Genomic DNA, 15379 nt, shown 5'->3' with positions numbered 1-15379 from the left:
CTAAGGTCAGATTCCAGGTCTGCCATGAGACAGGTAAAGCTTCCTTTCACATTTCAAGCAGTGTGGTTTGAGAAGGGAATTGGGTAACACACAACTCTATGACTTCTGCCATGTCCATTAGCTCGTGCCTCCACAGTGAAGAGCCACCAGTTGCTCTCGCAGCTCCCCTTTTCCAGGTGTGGAAGTCTTCAAAGCGTACAGCCTTACCCACTCAGGGGAAGTACACTAGGATTAGCCACAAAAGTAGGATCATGTGTTGTTTTCCTTTGGTCCCAGCACATACTGGGCTAGCATCTCCCCAGAGCAGTTCCCCAGCACTGCCCAGGCTGCTCTCCTACATCCTGGGTTGTTCAGGATCTTCTGAGATTTCTCAGAGCTTCACTGAGCCTCACAGGCCACTCTCGACTGTTTTGTTCCTGTCTGTAAAGCTATCAAAACTCCTAAGCCCTGGAGGTCTCTTGCAGATTTCATAGCTTCCTCAAATTCACTAAGTGCCTCCTGAATTTCAGAAAGCAGCTACTTAACAGATGATTCAGAAAGTGCAGCCTAGTTCTGTGTGAGTGAGTCACCACAGAGACCAACTCTGCAGGTCAGCAAGGGAAGGTGTGGTGTTTCTGGTACCCCACCATCCCATCTCTCTCTCTCTCTCTCTCTCTCTCTCTCTCTCACACACACCTCTCCTCACTCCTAACACTGTGACCTGTACCCCTCCATCCCACTCTCTCTCTCACACACACACCTCTCCTCACTCCTAACACTATGACCTGCTGAGACTCCTCAGCTCACTCCTTTCTCCTGGCTGCCACTCAGATCACATGTGAGGCCCCTGGGTTGCACACAGGTAACCTGAAATAGATATACACTGCACTGTGGGTCAGAACCCTGGACTCCAATTTGAGCCATATTACGGGCAGGCTTTATCTAGAATACAGAGCCACACCCGGGTTACTTAACCTGTCACCTTGACTTGAAACACTCTGCTCTGGAGGGGACATGTTCAAAGCAAACCTAAAACTACCTTTGCATACAAGTGTTGTGACTAGGTAAGGCGGAAGGGTCAGAGTTCCTCACTGACCCCTCTTCCAGGCACTGTAACCTACAGGGCTTAGGCTGCTACCAAGAGCCCTACATAGTAGAGTCACTGCCAGTAATCTTCCCACTTTGAAAGAGGAAGATTAAAATTCTGAGGAATAAACACTGAAGTGTAGCCTTTGTCCTCCTGATGCCCTCTCAGCTTCCTGTGCCAGCAAGGACATCAGCTCAACCGTCTGCCACTGTTCCACCTCCAGGCACTGGAGACAGGACTTCTGAGGACTGGAGTTTCTTCCCTTTGACTTGGAAAATTCTACTTCTCATCACCAGCTCACCAGTTCCTCAGGTGCCTCAACCTGAATCCCATGCCTAGAGGTTCCTGTGGAGGACTCCCTGGCATGACCTGCCACAAATGCCTCTTCTTGTCCATTCCTCTTCTTCAGCTTTTGGAACTGCCGGCTCTCTGGATACAGGAGCCTCTCAGAGCATAGTAAAAAAAAGAAATGGGTCCACTTTCTCTTCCTGGTACCACTGCTGATCACAATCTAGAGTGGCAGGTCGCTCGATGTCTGATGTGGTTTGAGGGAGTTTTCCATGGTTGCCAGTGAAGGCCACAGTGAGGCTCTCACAACAAGCCCTCCTGGTCTGGAACCAGCAGCTGTGGGCCAAGATGACCCAAGTTCTCAATCTCAATGACACCTACAGCTCAGAGCACGTGGTTTTCTCCTTCCAGCTGGGCATGCTCAGAGGACAGCCTTCCAAAAGGACAATTCATTACCAGACTCAATAAGCCTCTCCACAGTGACACCTGGGTGAAATCACAGCTGATGGAGGGGGTGGAGTGCCTATGACCCATACACAGCCAGATCTACAAAGGACGCTGGAGACTGTAGGAACCAGACTTGCAGATCCTGGAGGGTGTTGCTCCCCTGATGGGTGCATAATCTCTTAGACCGACGTTTTGTAAGACCCAGAGGCCCAGCCTGAAGACAGCTGGCAGAGAGCAAAAATGACTGTCTTAGAGAGGTCTTCAGACACCTGGACAGCTCAGCAGGACCACATATGTGCCCAGGGCCCACCGTGAGGCCATCACCAACTGGTAAGGAAGATATATCACACAGCATCTTCAGGGTGCTGGAGGCAGGCGCTATGGCAGAAGAGGCAGTGAAAAAGGTCAAAGCTTTGCCAAGACTTCACATCCAGCCCCTCTGACCTATCACCCAACTCTTTTAAGAATTTATTCCAAAGAAGTAACTCAACAGGAAAGAAGCTGGATGTATGAGGACATGTGTATTCCTGCAATCTAGCGATTAACAGACTCTAGCTTTTGGAGTCACTCACCAAACCACTTAACAGCAAGTAGCTGAGATTTTCCGAGCCATTTCCCACATGTGTGGGATGCAGACAACAGCATCAACTGCCCAGGGCCATTGTGAAGATTAAATGAGACAACTCCCATAAAGCACCTGGAATGTAGTATCTGTCCCACCACAAGGTCAGCTGCTACATCATGCACAAGGACAGGAAGGATATGCAGAGAAGAGGAAACAGGTGGGTTGTCAAGGGTGACAGAGGAGAACGCTCCGACAATATTTTTAAAGTTCTTGGATGTCTTGTAGGCGAATGGAGGGTGTCAAAAATTGTTGGGCATTGCAGCTTAGGAAGAAGGAAGCAAAGCAGAGAGGGCTGGAGTTTTCTCACCAGGACTTTCTTTAGTAATGTAGGTTCATCCTTGGAAAAAGAGGCTCATATGAGTGTAGAAGGCAGGGGCAGGAGAGTCCAAGAAGGGAGCAATGAAGAAAGGCTGTGCACAGGTGATTACTCTGTCCTGATTAAAAACACTCGCACCCCTGAGCCCACTGGTTGGATCACTTGGATGTGGTGACCTAAGGCAGCCATAAGGCGGCAGTGAGGCCCCCGTCACAGGCTGGCAGCTAGAGGGCTGCCTGCCAGCCTAACAAGGTCATGGTGTAGCCAAGAGGATAGGGAGGAGAGAGCTGTGACAAGGTTAAATCTAAGTGTAGACACTGAGTGCGTGACAAAACATGGTCTGTGTCATTTTTTCCCCATAATTGTTCCATTGTAGGGATATTCAAAAGTGCATTCCCATGAAGAAGACACATGGTGTACTAACCAGTGCCAGAAACAACAGAGATTTAAGTGCATTTATAGGCCTTAGGAAGTCTGGTGTTTATAAAAATTTTTAAATGTATTCCACTCATAAATATTATAGCATGTAATTCCAAAATATAAAAGGGCATTTAAAACTTACACATTATTGCCACACAAAAAAGTAAACAATTGGGACTGGTATGATGGCTCAACTAGCTATTCCTCCACCTCCAAGTGTCAGCATCCCACATGGGTGCTGGTTAATATCCTGGATGCTCCATTTCCCATCTAGCTCCCTGCTTGTGACCTGGGAAAGCAGTAGAGCTTGGTCCAAAACCTTGGGGCCCTGCACCCTGTGGGAGACCTGGAAGAGGCTTCTGGCTCCAGACTGGTTTAGCTCCAGCCACTGATCATTTGGGGAGTGAACCAGCATATGGAAGAACATTCTCTCTTGTCTCTCTGTAAATCTGCCTTTCCAATGAGAAATAAAGAAGAAACTTTGAACGCGCCAGGATCCCATATGGGCGCCGGTTCTAATCCCAGCAGCTCCACTTCCCATTTAGCTCCTTGCTTGTGGCCTGGGAAAGCAGTTGAGAACGGCCCAAGGCTTTGGGACCCTGCACCCGTGTGGGAGACCCAGAAGAGGTTTCTGGTACCCAGCTTCGGATCGGCACAGCACCGGCCGTTGTGCTCACTTGGGGAGTGAATCATCGGATGGAAGATCTTCTTCTCTCTCTCTCCTCCTCTCTGTATATCTGACTTTGTAATAAAAATAAATAAATCTTTAAAAAAAATTTCCTTAATATGAGCAACTACATGGTGTTCAAATTTCCAAAGGTCTCCCAAATGTTGAAGTGGTGGTTTCTCAGTACTGAATACTTGTGTTTCTAAAGCCTGACAAAATGGAACCACTACTAACATTGCCATTACAACAATCACCAACATAAACCAACTTTCTTGCTACACTTGATGGCAAAACCAATTTCCAGAGTGGGGAGGTGAGTTGGCCTGGATCATATGCACACAGACAAGGGCCCAGCTACTGCTCTTCCTCAGCAACACACTGTCTGGCAGTCTGAACCCTGAGGCAAGCATTCCAGGCTTTCGAGTCAGCTAAGCCTTTGCCTAACAACACCTGTTAGACATGAATCACACACCCACTTGAGCAAGATGAAAACGAATCTCTGGTGTGAACACTGCCAGGCAGAAGGCCAGGCCTAGTTCACTATTCGGTGCTTCCATGTAGTCATGGAAACAGAGGACTCTCCGCGGTCTCTGTCCTCTCTCTCAGCTCCCCTCTCCTCAACCCCCCTGCAACAGTGAGAGAGGGGGACCACCCGATGGAGCAGCCAGGCACCACTGGGCAAATCTTATGTTCTGTCACCAGCAGGGCTCATCAAAGGTAAGAATGACTTGACCTATATAGGCCCCTCAAACCACCAATGAACAGGCCATTTCCATAATGTATAATTGTCTTACAGAATGAGTAAAAAAATAAACACTTCCCATCCCATTCTACAAGAACATAATTACCAGTTTTACATAAACTGAATAAGGGAAATGTATGCATATGCGTGTGCACACAAGTGCACTCACACTTGTGAATGGAGGAAAATCAGACCAATATTTCTAATAAACAGAGACCAAACATTTGAGTAAATTAAAACCAAATTTAAAAGAGAAAAAAAAGTGGGGATATTTCTTTTCCAAAACAGTTTCTTTTTTTCATTCTATATTTCTTTAAACGAAGAATAAATAATTTATATACTGCAGAAACAGAGACAGCATGTTCTCATCTGTTGGTTTAGTCCCCAAATGCCTGCAACAGCCAAGATTGTACTAGGCCAAAGCCAGGAACTGGGAACTCAGTCCAGGTCGCCTACATGAGTCGCAGGGACTCAATGACCTGACTGTCTGCGACCTCCCAAGGGTGTGTATCAGCAGGAAGACAGAAGCCGAGCAGATTCAGGGCCAAAAGCCAGCCACACCCACGTAGGACGTGACTGCTCCAACTGCTATCTTTCCTCCTGGCTACAACAGCTGCCCCTTGCTCTTTTTAAAAGTCTTGCTTTCTTTGCTTGCACAATAAAAATAAATTAGGTGATATACAAAAAGAAAATATGAACTACTAAATAAATCCCTTCATCTAGAATTTAGTCTGACATTAGAAAATGTAGTAAGCAATTCACCTTTGTAACTGAGTCAAAGGAAACATTAAAGCTTACTCATTTCATTTGATTATAAAAGGGCAATGAACAAAATTCAAAACACATTAGTTATCAAAAGATAGTCCAAGAATGAAGATGATCTCAGCAAGCTAGAAACAGAATTCATCACTTCCTTACAAGAGCATTATCAAATAACAAAGCTAATGTGGCAAGAGACAGGTCAAGCTGAAAAAAACAAGACCATGAATGTAGTTTTTTAAAAGTGTACAGGAAGGACCTCTTTCCCACATTTAGCACACAAATATGAGCTGGAAGAGGATTAGGGAACTAAAGAAAACAAATGCTTTGTAAGAAAACATAAAAACAGTTTTAGTATGTGGCGACAAAAAATCTGGAGAGGAATGGTGATGCCAGTTGCATGTTGACATGAACACACTTAATGCTTTGAACTGCTTGACTAAACAGGACTAAAACAGTGTGTTGTATGTTATAGTCTACCACAATTAAAATTAGAAAAAGGAAACAAACAGATATTCTTGTGATAGGAACAGCTTTCTTAGGATATAAAATTTTGGAGCCATAAACAGAAGTATTTGAGATTTCATTATACAAAATAATTAAACTTCTTTATGATAAAATATGCAAAAACAAAAATTAAAAGGGCCTGGCGCCATGGCCTAGTGGTTAAAGTCCTCGCCTTGGATGCACCGGGATCCCATATGGGCGCCAGTTCTAATCCCAGCAGCTCCACTTCCATTTAGCTCCCTGCTTGTGGCCTGGGAAAGCCTTGGGACTCTGCACCCGTGTGGGAGACCTGGAGGAAGTTCTTGGCTCCTGGCTTTGGATTGGCTCAGCACCGGAGATTGTGGTCACTTGGGGAGTGAATCATCAGACGGAAGATCTTTCTCTCTCTCTCTCTCCTCCTCTCTCTATATATTTGACTTTCCAATAAAAATAAATAAATCTTTTAAAAAAAAAGTTAAAAAACAAAAGTCTCAGAACATCAAAGGGGGAAAAAAAACGCCACTAAAACTCTACAGTATATTGCACCTTGTATACTTCATAAAAGATAGACATATAAACATGACAATGAAGTCATATAACCTACAACTTCCTAAGTAATGAGGAAAATATACATTTTCACCCATCAAATTAATATAATTAAAAAACACAGATGCTTCACAATTGACAAAGGTGTAGGAAAACAGTTGTTCTCATCACTGTTGCTAGAACTACGAGCAACTGCTGGAAGGGCAATCAGCAGACGGCCAGTGTCAGACACTCAGACCTTCCACTTGCTGGTCTCCAGCCTACAGAAATGCTCCAGAGCAACCCAACAATCGTGAGCGAGGGCGTTCACTGCAGCACTCCTTACATCAACACCCAAAACATGCCTCAACTTTCAACAGCTGCCCACTCAACAAACGTGTCATGATTCATAAAGCAGGCTAGTTACAGGAGTTCATGCATGCACTTCTGCCCAAAAGCAGTATGTGTGTGTATATATACTTCTGTGGGAAGAGGAATTTGAAAAGGTCCATAGCAAGTATCACCCCAGGTAGTAGCATCAAGGGAAATCTTCACTTTCTTAAGTCTATTATTTCTGTAATGTGTGAGTAATTTAAAATGAGCACAATAATTTGTGTAATCGAAAAACGGAAATAGAAACAGCTCCAGTTTTTCACAAATAGTAGTTTTGATCCTAATGAATGGGAAGTGTTTTCCCCCTAAAGAGGAAGAGACAGAAGAGCACGGAGAATGGCTCAGGAACTACACCCTGGCAGTAGAGCCTGACTTCGTTCCCAGGAGACTCGGGGTGGCAGGGAGGACTGGGACTCGGAGCCTTCAGTCACACAGACTGCACAGTGCTAGCCCATACGTAGCAAGGCCTGGTTTGAAACAGCAGTAAACTTTTACTAGGCTCAAACTGTTTGTTTTATTTAATCTTCATCTTTGGGTGGCTCCTCAGATTACATTTTAAGATTACGTTTTAATTGGGAGGTCACAATGGAAATCAGATGAGCTAAAATGAACTGATGAGGTCTTTGTTGACAGTAACAGGTTTAAAAGCCAAGCTGTGCTATAAAAAGACAACAACAGGAAAATCTGGGAAGACATAGTGAAGAACCAGGAAGTCAAAGAAAAAAATATGAGCTACAAGATTCACTTATAACTGATGAGTGATGAAACAGAAAAGGAGAGAGAAAAGCCACTACAAACCAGGTGCTACTCCACACTTGAAGACATTTACAAATTTAATCCTCACAACATCCAGGGCAGTGTTATAGAAGAAATTCAAGGAGGCCCAGGGCTTGCTCAGGATATAAAGCTACAAATCCCAGAGTCTGGATTTAAAATTAGTCTGCCTATAAAGTCAGTGCAACAGCAGCTCCCTTAGATCAGCCAACTGACCAACCCCAGACTCTCCCCACGTTGGAGCTCATACCCTCTGTCTTTCCAGGTCGACTCACCTGAGAGCTGGAGGGTGGCACCTGGGAAGTGGGCTCCTCAGATAGGGCTGCTCCTGAGCCCATAGGGCTCAGTGTGGTAATTCTGCTTGGCTGGCCACGCAGAGTCAGTGTAATGGTGGTGGGGACCTTCAAGCCTGAGAGAGACAGACAAGCAAGATTTTCTGGTCCCAGTCTCTGCTGTCTGTTAAAGCTTTTGTTTTCTGGAGATTTTCTTCCCCCACGTAACACACCCATTTTGGCCTCCTCCCCAGCTGGGTCAGCTGCACCCTATCAGTCAATCTGAAAGGCAACAGGAAACAGCCTGTGTCCTCTCGACCTCTCTAGGGGATGGGTCTGCACATCAGACCTTGCCCACATGAGATGGGAAGGTCCTCGGGGAAGATCCCATATCTGGGAGTCCCCACAGTTCTCATGAGACTCACCTGATGCTTGGTTAGAGATCTGAGCCAGGCCAGGGAGGCTGCTTGCCAACTTAGCGAGGCCCCCATTGGTCAGCAGCTGGTGGATGGCTGTGGGCTTCCCACCAGGAGTGGCACCCAAGGAGGAGAGAGTGGTGGCCACAGGAATGGTACGGACAATGGTGCTGGTGCCCGTGGTGATGGCACCCAGGCTCTGCATGGGGGTGGGCAACTTCACACTGGTGGCCTGTGGGACACACAAGCCCAGGTGATCAGAAGCTGTCTGTCACCCAACAGCAACGTTCGAGTTTGGAGGGCCCATAGCATATTAAATACTAACATGTGTTGATTGTTTATTACATGCAAGGTACTCTTCCAGGCATTTTACATAGATTACCTTAAGAAATGCTTACAGCAATTCCATGAGGGAATTTCAGACAAGGAAACAAAGAGAGGTCAAGAAACTTGTTTAAGGTCACACAGTAAGTGATGAACCTGATTTCTTGGTAGCTCCCTAGCTGTGCAGATAGAAGGCTGTTTGGCATGGACCCTCTGACTCCAGACCCAGTCTCCCTGCAAAGATCAGCTAAACTGAGGAGGCCTCCTTCCTATGCCTGCCCAGCCCAGTGGAAGGCAGATGTGCACCTGTGGAGCGGGCCCTGGGGAAGGATTTGCAGGGAGGCCAGAGGTCTTGCTGCTGATATCCTGCAAGCTGAAGCTGAGGCCTTGGAGAAGGCTGCTGGCTGATGTAGCCCCTAGGAGAGGACATAATAAGCTCAATCACTAGCATGCATCCCAAGAGCAGCCATGTTTGTCTACCGTTATCACTGACTACAACCCCAATGCTCTTGGGCATTGCTTAACTCTCTAGAGAAACACCAAAAAGGTCTCTCCAGGCACATACACACTGGCTGCCCCATGAAGAAAAGCACTGAACTAGGACACCACCTTGGGATTCACTCTGCTCCAAACCATCAGGACTACACTTCAGGCAAACTCAAGAGAGCCCAAATTACACTTTCCAAGAAACCAATTTAAATCCTCTAATTCCCAGGAAGAGGAAGCCAGAAGAATTCCAAGTGTCTGACTTACACTCCACTTTACACACACAGTCCAGGTGCCTCAAAATCAAAAGGAAAGGTCTCTTGCAGAAGGGTATCTGTGATGCCTGACCCAGCTGGGTTGAAGCAAGAAGGCTTGTAATGGGGCATGGTGAGGTGGTAGCGGAGAAAGCAAGAAACACACAGAAAGAAAAGTGTCTTGCTTTTGCTAAAGTCCAGTATACTACCACTACCAATTTTCTTCAGTCAGATGTGTTTAATACACCAAAATGGAACACAACACATACATTTCCCATTAACTACTGCTTCCCCTCCTTCTAAGTATAATATAGAGCCCCTGCAGACTGTGGACATTCACTTACTTATGCATCAAGGCCAACAAATTTCCCAACTTAAACTAATTCCAGCTCCATGTTAGCCTCTGTGCCTACTGGCCTGGTACCACCCCCGAGCAGCAGTGTAAAAGGACTTTGCTAGGAAAGCAGAATGCTGGGTTAGAAGATACCTGGGAGGGAGCTGCCTGTAGAGGTGGCCACCAGTCGGCTCTGGAGTGTGTGCAAGGTGCTGGGTGTGGTGCTGCTGGAGACCATTGAGGGGGTTGGGCCAGCTGCGATTCCACCTTCAGAAGCACTTGACCTGCAGATAAAGAAAGGAGCTCCTTCATCCAAAGGGCAGAGGATTATAGATCCTAGCAACACAGGGAAGGGACCAGAGTGAGGCATGGCAAGGCTTTTAGCACTGGACCCAAGGTCTGTCCCACCTCCTGAACTCAATCTGTTAAAAGTCAGATCTAGAGTAAAGCCCTCAAGTCTTAGGGCAAGAGCCAAGAGAACTGTGAACTGACCCAAAAGCAATACAAAATCTTCAAACAGAAAGAATTTGTATTTGCACAAATGACAGACTCCAGAAGCTATCATCTTTCCAAAGCACTACATGAGACAGAAAAGGAGTGACGTGCAAGAAGGCAAGAGATGACAACAACCAAGGAAAGACTCACCTGGTTGTGGAGAGCAGTCCGGTGAGCTCCTTGGCCCCTGCTGAAGCCTGTCCTAGTGTCATGGTGATGGGTTTCCCTCCTGCAACTGCAAATAGAAAGCTGTAAGACACACCACTCAGAGCTATTTGGCTCCTACTTTTCCAGGTTCCACCAGCCCCAGTTAAATACAATATATCAGGGACAAGGACTTAAAGACAAAAAATAAAAACAAAAATAACCATGTTAGAGGAGGGAGAGTTAGAGTGACTTTTTCCAATTTCAAACTTTTCTGGAATATTTTACCTACTTGAAACCAACACACTGACATACATGTATCATGTTCTGATGATCCCACAACATCCTCTGGTTTCCTGCCTCCTGGTCTTGGTCCCCTGGAAATCACTGCCCATTTAACTCTAAATGTACTGCTTCTGCTCCAGGTTTCTCACACTGAAGCAGAGGCTGAGCTGTCTGGATTTAAATGGGCTAGAGAAACTCACCTTCGGCACCTCCTTGGGAAGGGGTGTCCCCTTGGGAGATAAGGGACACCTTGATCTTTGGTCGCTTGCAGGTCTTACTGCCAGGCAGAGGACTGGAGGGGTGGTGTCGCTTCAGCTGGACCCTAAGATCCTCTTTCTCTGCCTCCTCCGTTGGTTCTGATGAAATGGGAACTAACATATGGACTAAGGTGAGATTCTGTACAGTCTAAGAAAGCCTGATAGATACTATTGACCAAGGGCAGTGTGTGGGAACACACAGGAGGATCACTCCATACACAGGCCATACTTTACAGAAGACTGCCCCCATTTCAGTTCCGCCCCATTGAAGCACCCCCCGAACAGAAGCCCACCTTGCCCTTCTCAGAGAATGGCCCCATCCTTATCCCTCAATCTGCATTTAAGTGGAAAGGGAAGAAGCACTGAGTTGCTTGGAACAAGACAGAAGACATCTGTCTGTCTAGCAAACACCAAAAGAAAAATAATGATGGGACTCATCACGATGGAACTAAACAGTGATCACTCTGCAATCCGAAGCCCTCCCCCATGTCATCACACAGCCAGGAGATACAAACATCCTATGAAGAACCCAGGAGGAGGAGCAGACCACCCAGTCCTAACAGTTTCCACATGGCTATGAGGAGTCCCACTCTGTTCTAAGAGCCTGAGGCTCAGGGAGCAAGGAGGACAACCTCCAGGGCGTTAGGCTGCTGCAGGAGGCTCCCGGCCCTGGCAACCTCAAAGATTATGTCCAAACGTAACAGGGTTAACAGTGGTCCATGTTACAACCGGGTCCCTAGGACATCTGTATAAGTATACAGGAAGGCTATCTGTTCACACATAACACTACACACTCATGGTGCTGGGAGCCCAGCTTTCTGGACTTGGAAGTTATCCTTCAGGCTTCCTCACAAATTTCCTCAGCTTTCAACCAAGAAGTTCCCCAGCCCCTCTTCTTTACAAAGGCAAGCAGGAGTGGAGATGGGAGAAAAGGTAGCAGCCACAAGCATGAGCGGTCCTGGCATGAGACCACAGTCAGGACACAGGCAGTTGATGTGGGACAGCACCTTCTAAAGGATGACTGCACTCACTAAATCAGAGCAGAAAGGAATGGGAGAGACAAGGAATCTACAGGATTTATGTTGATGAGTGCTCGTGTGCTTGCAGCTGCCACGACAGAAACAAAAAGTCAGGCGGGGAGTAAGGCACATATCAATGGCACAGGTAAGTAAAGGAGAAGCAGAACTGAGAACCACAACACAAGAAAAGGACAACACATGGAAAGAAGCAAGCAGGAAGAATGGAGACACAAAAAATAAGCCTGTAGACAAAGAATTGCACAGAAGAAAGAATAGGAAACCAAACATGTTAAGAGGCAGATGAGAAGCAGAAATGGGAAAGAAATATAAGGGGTTAAGGGTGAAAGCAGAGGACGAAAAAAGTGAGAGAAAGAGCAATACTCACCAAAGAGACAGGAGGAGGCGCCAGGAGGAAGAGCTTTCCTCACCAGCATATTTTGTTTCAGAAAAGCAGCAAACTGTGCTGGAATGAATCAGAAAGAATTACAGAATCACAGCCAGCCAGAGAAAGGAGAAAATGACATGGAATAAGAAAAAAGATGAAAAAGTTCCTAGGATTTAGTCAACAAGAGCTCTCTGATCCTGCATGGATCGGAAACCTGACTCTGCCATTAGCAGTTCCACGGAATCATCTATAAGGATGAAATTTTTTATGAAGATAGTAACATGTGGCTGTTACCAAGATTTAAGTCCTAAGAAGAGGGCACAGAAGTGTAGTAAGAGCCTCACTAATTTAACTACTACTAATCCTTGCCTGCCTTGAGTATTGTGTTGCATGGCAAATTTTCCCCATAATGCTGTGGGTCCTGTTGCAAATCCAGTTCATCAATGGGCTTTCCAAAACTTAGATTCTCAATCAATCATGTCCTTCAGACACAACTGGTCACTGGATCTTCATCAAAAGTACAAGGAGTCACAGTCCACTCAGAACTTGGCTCTGACCACTACGCAAGAAGATCCAACTCACAGAGCATCCATATGAGATGCAGGGCACTGGCCTCTGGTTTGCCTTTACCCATCCACTCATACTTTTCTTCTCCGTTAACACCACTGTTAGAAGCAGCCTCACAAGAGGCCTGGGTTAAGTTCTGGCCCTTGAACTCCTCTTAAAAAAAAAACCCACAGGGTAGCTGGCACAGCAGTCTCCTATCGCCCCTACCTCTCTGCTCTACAGTGGCTCCACTTGTTGCCTCGTTCGACATTCTTATTCCCAAGACCCTCAGGCAAGTTCTTGGTCTATCATCAAACACTGATGCCCAAGAAACCTTGTCTGAAGAACACTGTTTTTTCACCTTTCTACTTATTTATTTATTATTTATTTCTATTTATTAAAATACTACCTTTACGTAGAATCTGCAGTTCTTCAAATAAATTCTAAACATACAAATACTTTCTAGTCCCCTCTCAACCCTATCTGCAGAGAACCACAATAAACTTTGTTGGAGGTCCTAGTATGGGAATCTTTATTTTCTAAGAGCAAGACAAAGAAAAGGCATGACATGAGTTGAATTGTCTTGGAATCTGATGGATAAAATCAGTCACCCTATTTCAGAGCTCCCTGACTGCAGGGATGATTGGCAGAATTAGGCAGAAAAAGAGCAACCCCACTTAGTAGTTAGAAAAGAGTTTAGGCTGGTACACAGGTAGGCAGCTCATAAAGCCCAATCTCTCCAGAACACCAAGACAGAAAAGCTGTTAAACACCCTATTAATAATACATAGCTCTTTGGACTTCAACTTAACTTTGCCTAGACAGAAATGTGGAGGAAAAGCACCTCTTACCCCTGAGACAGTCTGATGCCTATATATCCCAGCTGCCTTGTGGCATCAATTGCACAAGACTGAACTCCAAAGGGCCACTGACCCACCCTTTACCTTGGGCTTGTTTGTGGGTCAGCACAGCCTCTGTCCGCTGCACGTGTCTCTTCAGCAGCTGAGAGCTGCCAATCTGACTAGACTTCTGGGCAGAGGGGACTGTGGTCACTTTGGTCTTGGGACTGGAGGTGGGACTGCTGGACACACTGGAAAGATCCTAAGTAGGGTGAGAAGGTCAAGATACAAGTGGAGGTCAGTTCCCTGGAACACCGCTGATAAGAAACCACAGGCCCACAGCACTGACAAGGCAGACAGAAACCAATTCTACAGTTCAGATTCCCCTGCCTAAATTCTCCCGCCCAGCCTCCTCGCTCACGCCCACTACCTCTGAGCCTGAGGGTGAGGCTGGCAGCTTGGCAGCAGGGGAGGCAGGCCGACTGCCCCGCTCCGGAATTTCAAAGGCCAGGTCCCGACGGGCGACATCACGAGGCTTCTTCTTCTTCTCAGCATCCAAATCCCGAGGCTCAGAGCCCACAGGGCCTTCAGTGCGAGTGAGCACTCCCGTCAGGAAGTCCACAATCTCATCCTAGTGTAAACCCAACCTGTTAGGCCTATCACAGCTGAAGCCTCCTTGATTACTTCAAACTAGAACAACTCCATCTTGGCTTTGGCACCCAGACACAGTGGTCTTCACACAGAGTGGACACTTACTGCCCTTAGGGCAGCCATGCTGCACTCTACCACTCTTCCAACAGCCCCTTTCTCCCCATGCATCACTCACACCTCAGCTTGCCACTCTTCTTCCCACTCTCTTCTTCTACTTTGCTTCCTTTTTATACCTACCAGTGGCCCCAATTACTCTTTAAGCTGCTGACAAGAAGGCTAAATCTAAAACGGAGAGCCCAGAGCAGAAAACCATGTTTACCTGAATACATCTGTCCACCATGCTCTGAGTCAAGCCTTCTGATTTCTTCTTTGCTTTGCTTATTCTAAGAGACAAAAAGACATTAATGGTTACCTTTTAAAAAAATTTTATTTAAAAATGTATTTTTTAAATTGAGAGATTTACTTATTTTTGTTGGAAAGGCAGATTTACAGAGAGAAGGAAAGACAGAGAAAAAGATCTTCAGTCTGCTGGTTCATCCTCCAAATGGCTGTAACAGCCAGGGCTGAGCCAATCCAAAGCCAGGAGCTTCTTTCAGGTCTCCCATGTTGGTGCAGGGTCCCAAGGCTATGGGACATCCTTTATCCAGGCCACAAGCAGGGAGCTGGATGGGAAGTAGAACAACCAGGACACGAACCAGAGACCATAAGGGATCTCAGCACATGCAAAGCAAGGATTTAGCCACTGAGCCATTACACCATGCCCGAGAATTTGTGAATTTTTACTTGGAAGATGAAGTTACTGAGAGGAAACAGAAAGAGAAAAACAGAGAGAAAGATCTTCCATCTGCCAGTTCACCTCACAGACAGCCATAATGGCCAGGACCAATCTAAATCTGAAGCCAGAAACCAGTAGGTTTTTCTGGGTTTCATGGGTTCAAGCCCCAAGGACTTGAGCCATCCTTTGCTGCATTCCCAGACCATAATCACAGGGAGCTGGGTTGGAAGTGGAGCAACCAAGACTTGAGACAGTGCCCACATGGGATGCTAGCAGTGTAGGTGGAAGCTTAGGCTACTATGCCAAGCCACCAGTCCCAATGATTTACCTTTTAAAAATCCAAAGCATCCCATGAGAGTAAAAATGGACTTTTTATTCACGCTGGTTATT

At 46.2% G+C, this 15379-nt stretch overlaps 1 protein-coding gene across 5 annotated transcripts in view; it reads right to left on the bottom strand.

Moving 5' to 3' along the window:
• Positions 1-773: 773 nt before the first annotated feature.
• Positions 774-15379, bottom strand: part of KANSL3 (KAT8 regulatory NSL complex subunit 3) — a 47792-nt gene continuing 33186 nt past the window's right edge. Inside the window, exons 11-21 of one of the 5 annotated variants that reach the window (XM_040993495.1) lie at positions 14534-14597; positions 13994-14194; positions 13669-13825; positions 12180-12257; positions 10719-10889; positions 10240-10324; positions 9748-9878; positions 8827-8936; positions 8206-8428; positions 7784-7917; positions 774-2179 (exon numbers count right to left, since the gene is read on the bottom strand). In XM_040993495.1, coding sequence (XP_040849429.1) covers positions 2159-2179; positions 7784-7917; positions 8206-8428; positions 8827-8936; positions 9748-9878; positions 10240-10324; positions 10719-10889; positions 12180-12257; positions 13669-13825; positions 13994-14194; positions 14534-14597 — 1375 coding nt within the window. In that variant the 3' untranslated portion in view covers positions 774-2158. Of the gene's footprint in view, positions 2180-7783; positions 7918-8205; positions 8429-8826; positions 8937-9747; positions 9879-10239; positions 10325-10718; positions 10890-12179; positions 12258-13668; positions 13826-13993; positions 14195-14533; positions 14598-15379 lie in introns of those variants that run through there. The other 4 variants (XM_040993496.1, XM_040993497.1, XM_040993498.1 and 1 more) reach the window with 4 other exon arrangements.

Source organism: Ochotona curzoniae, unplaced genomic scaffold (genome assembly GCF_017591425.1).
Source record: "Ochotona curzoniae isolate NIBS_2020 unplaced genomic scaffold, NIBS_Ocur_1.0 contig_883, whole genome shotgun sequence".
Classification (NCBI taxonomy): Eukaryota; Metazoa; Chordata; class Mammalia; order Lagomorpha; family Ochotonidae; genus Ochotona; species Ochotona curzoniae.
This window is presented reverse-complemented; position numbering and strand designations above follow the sequence as displayed.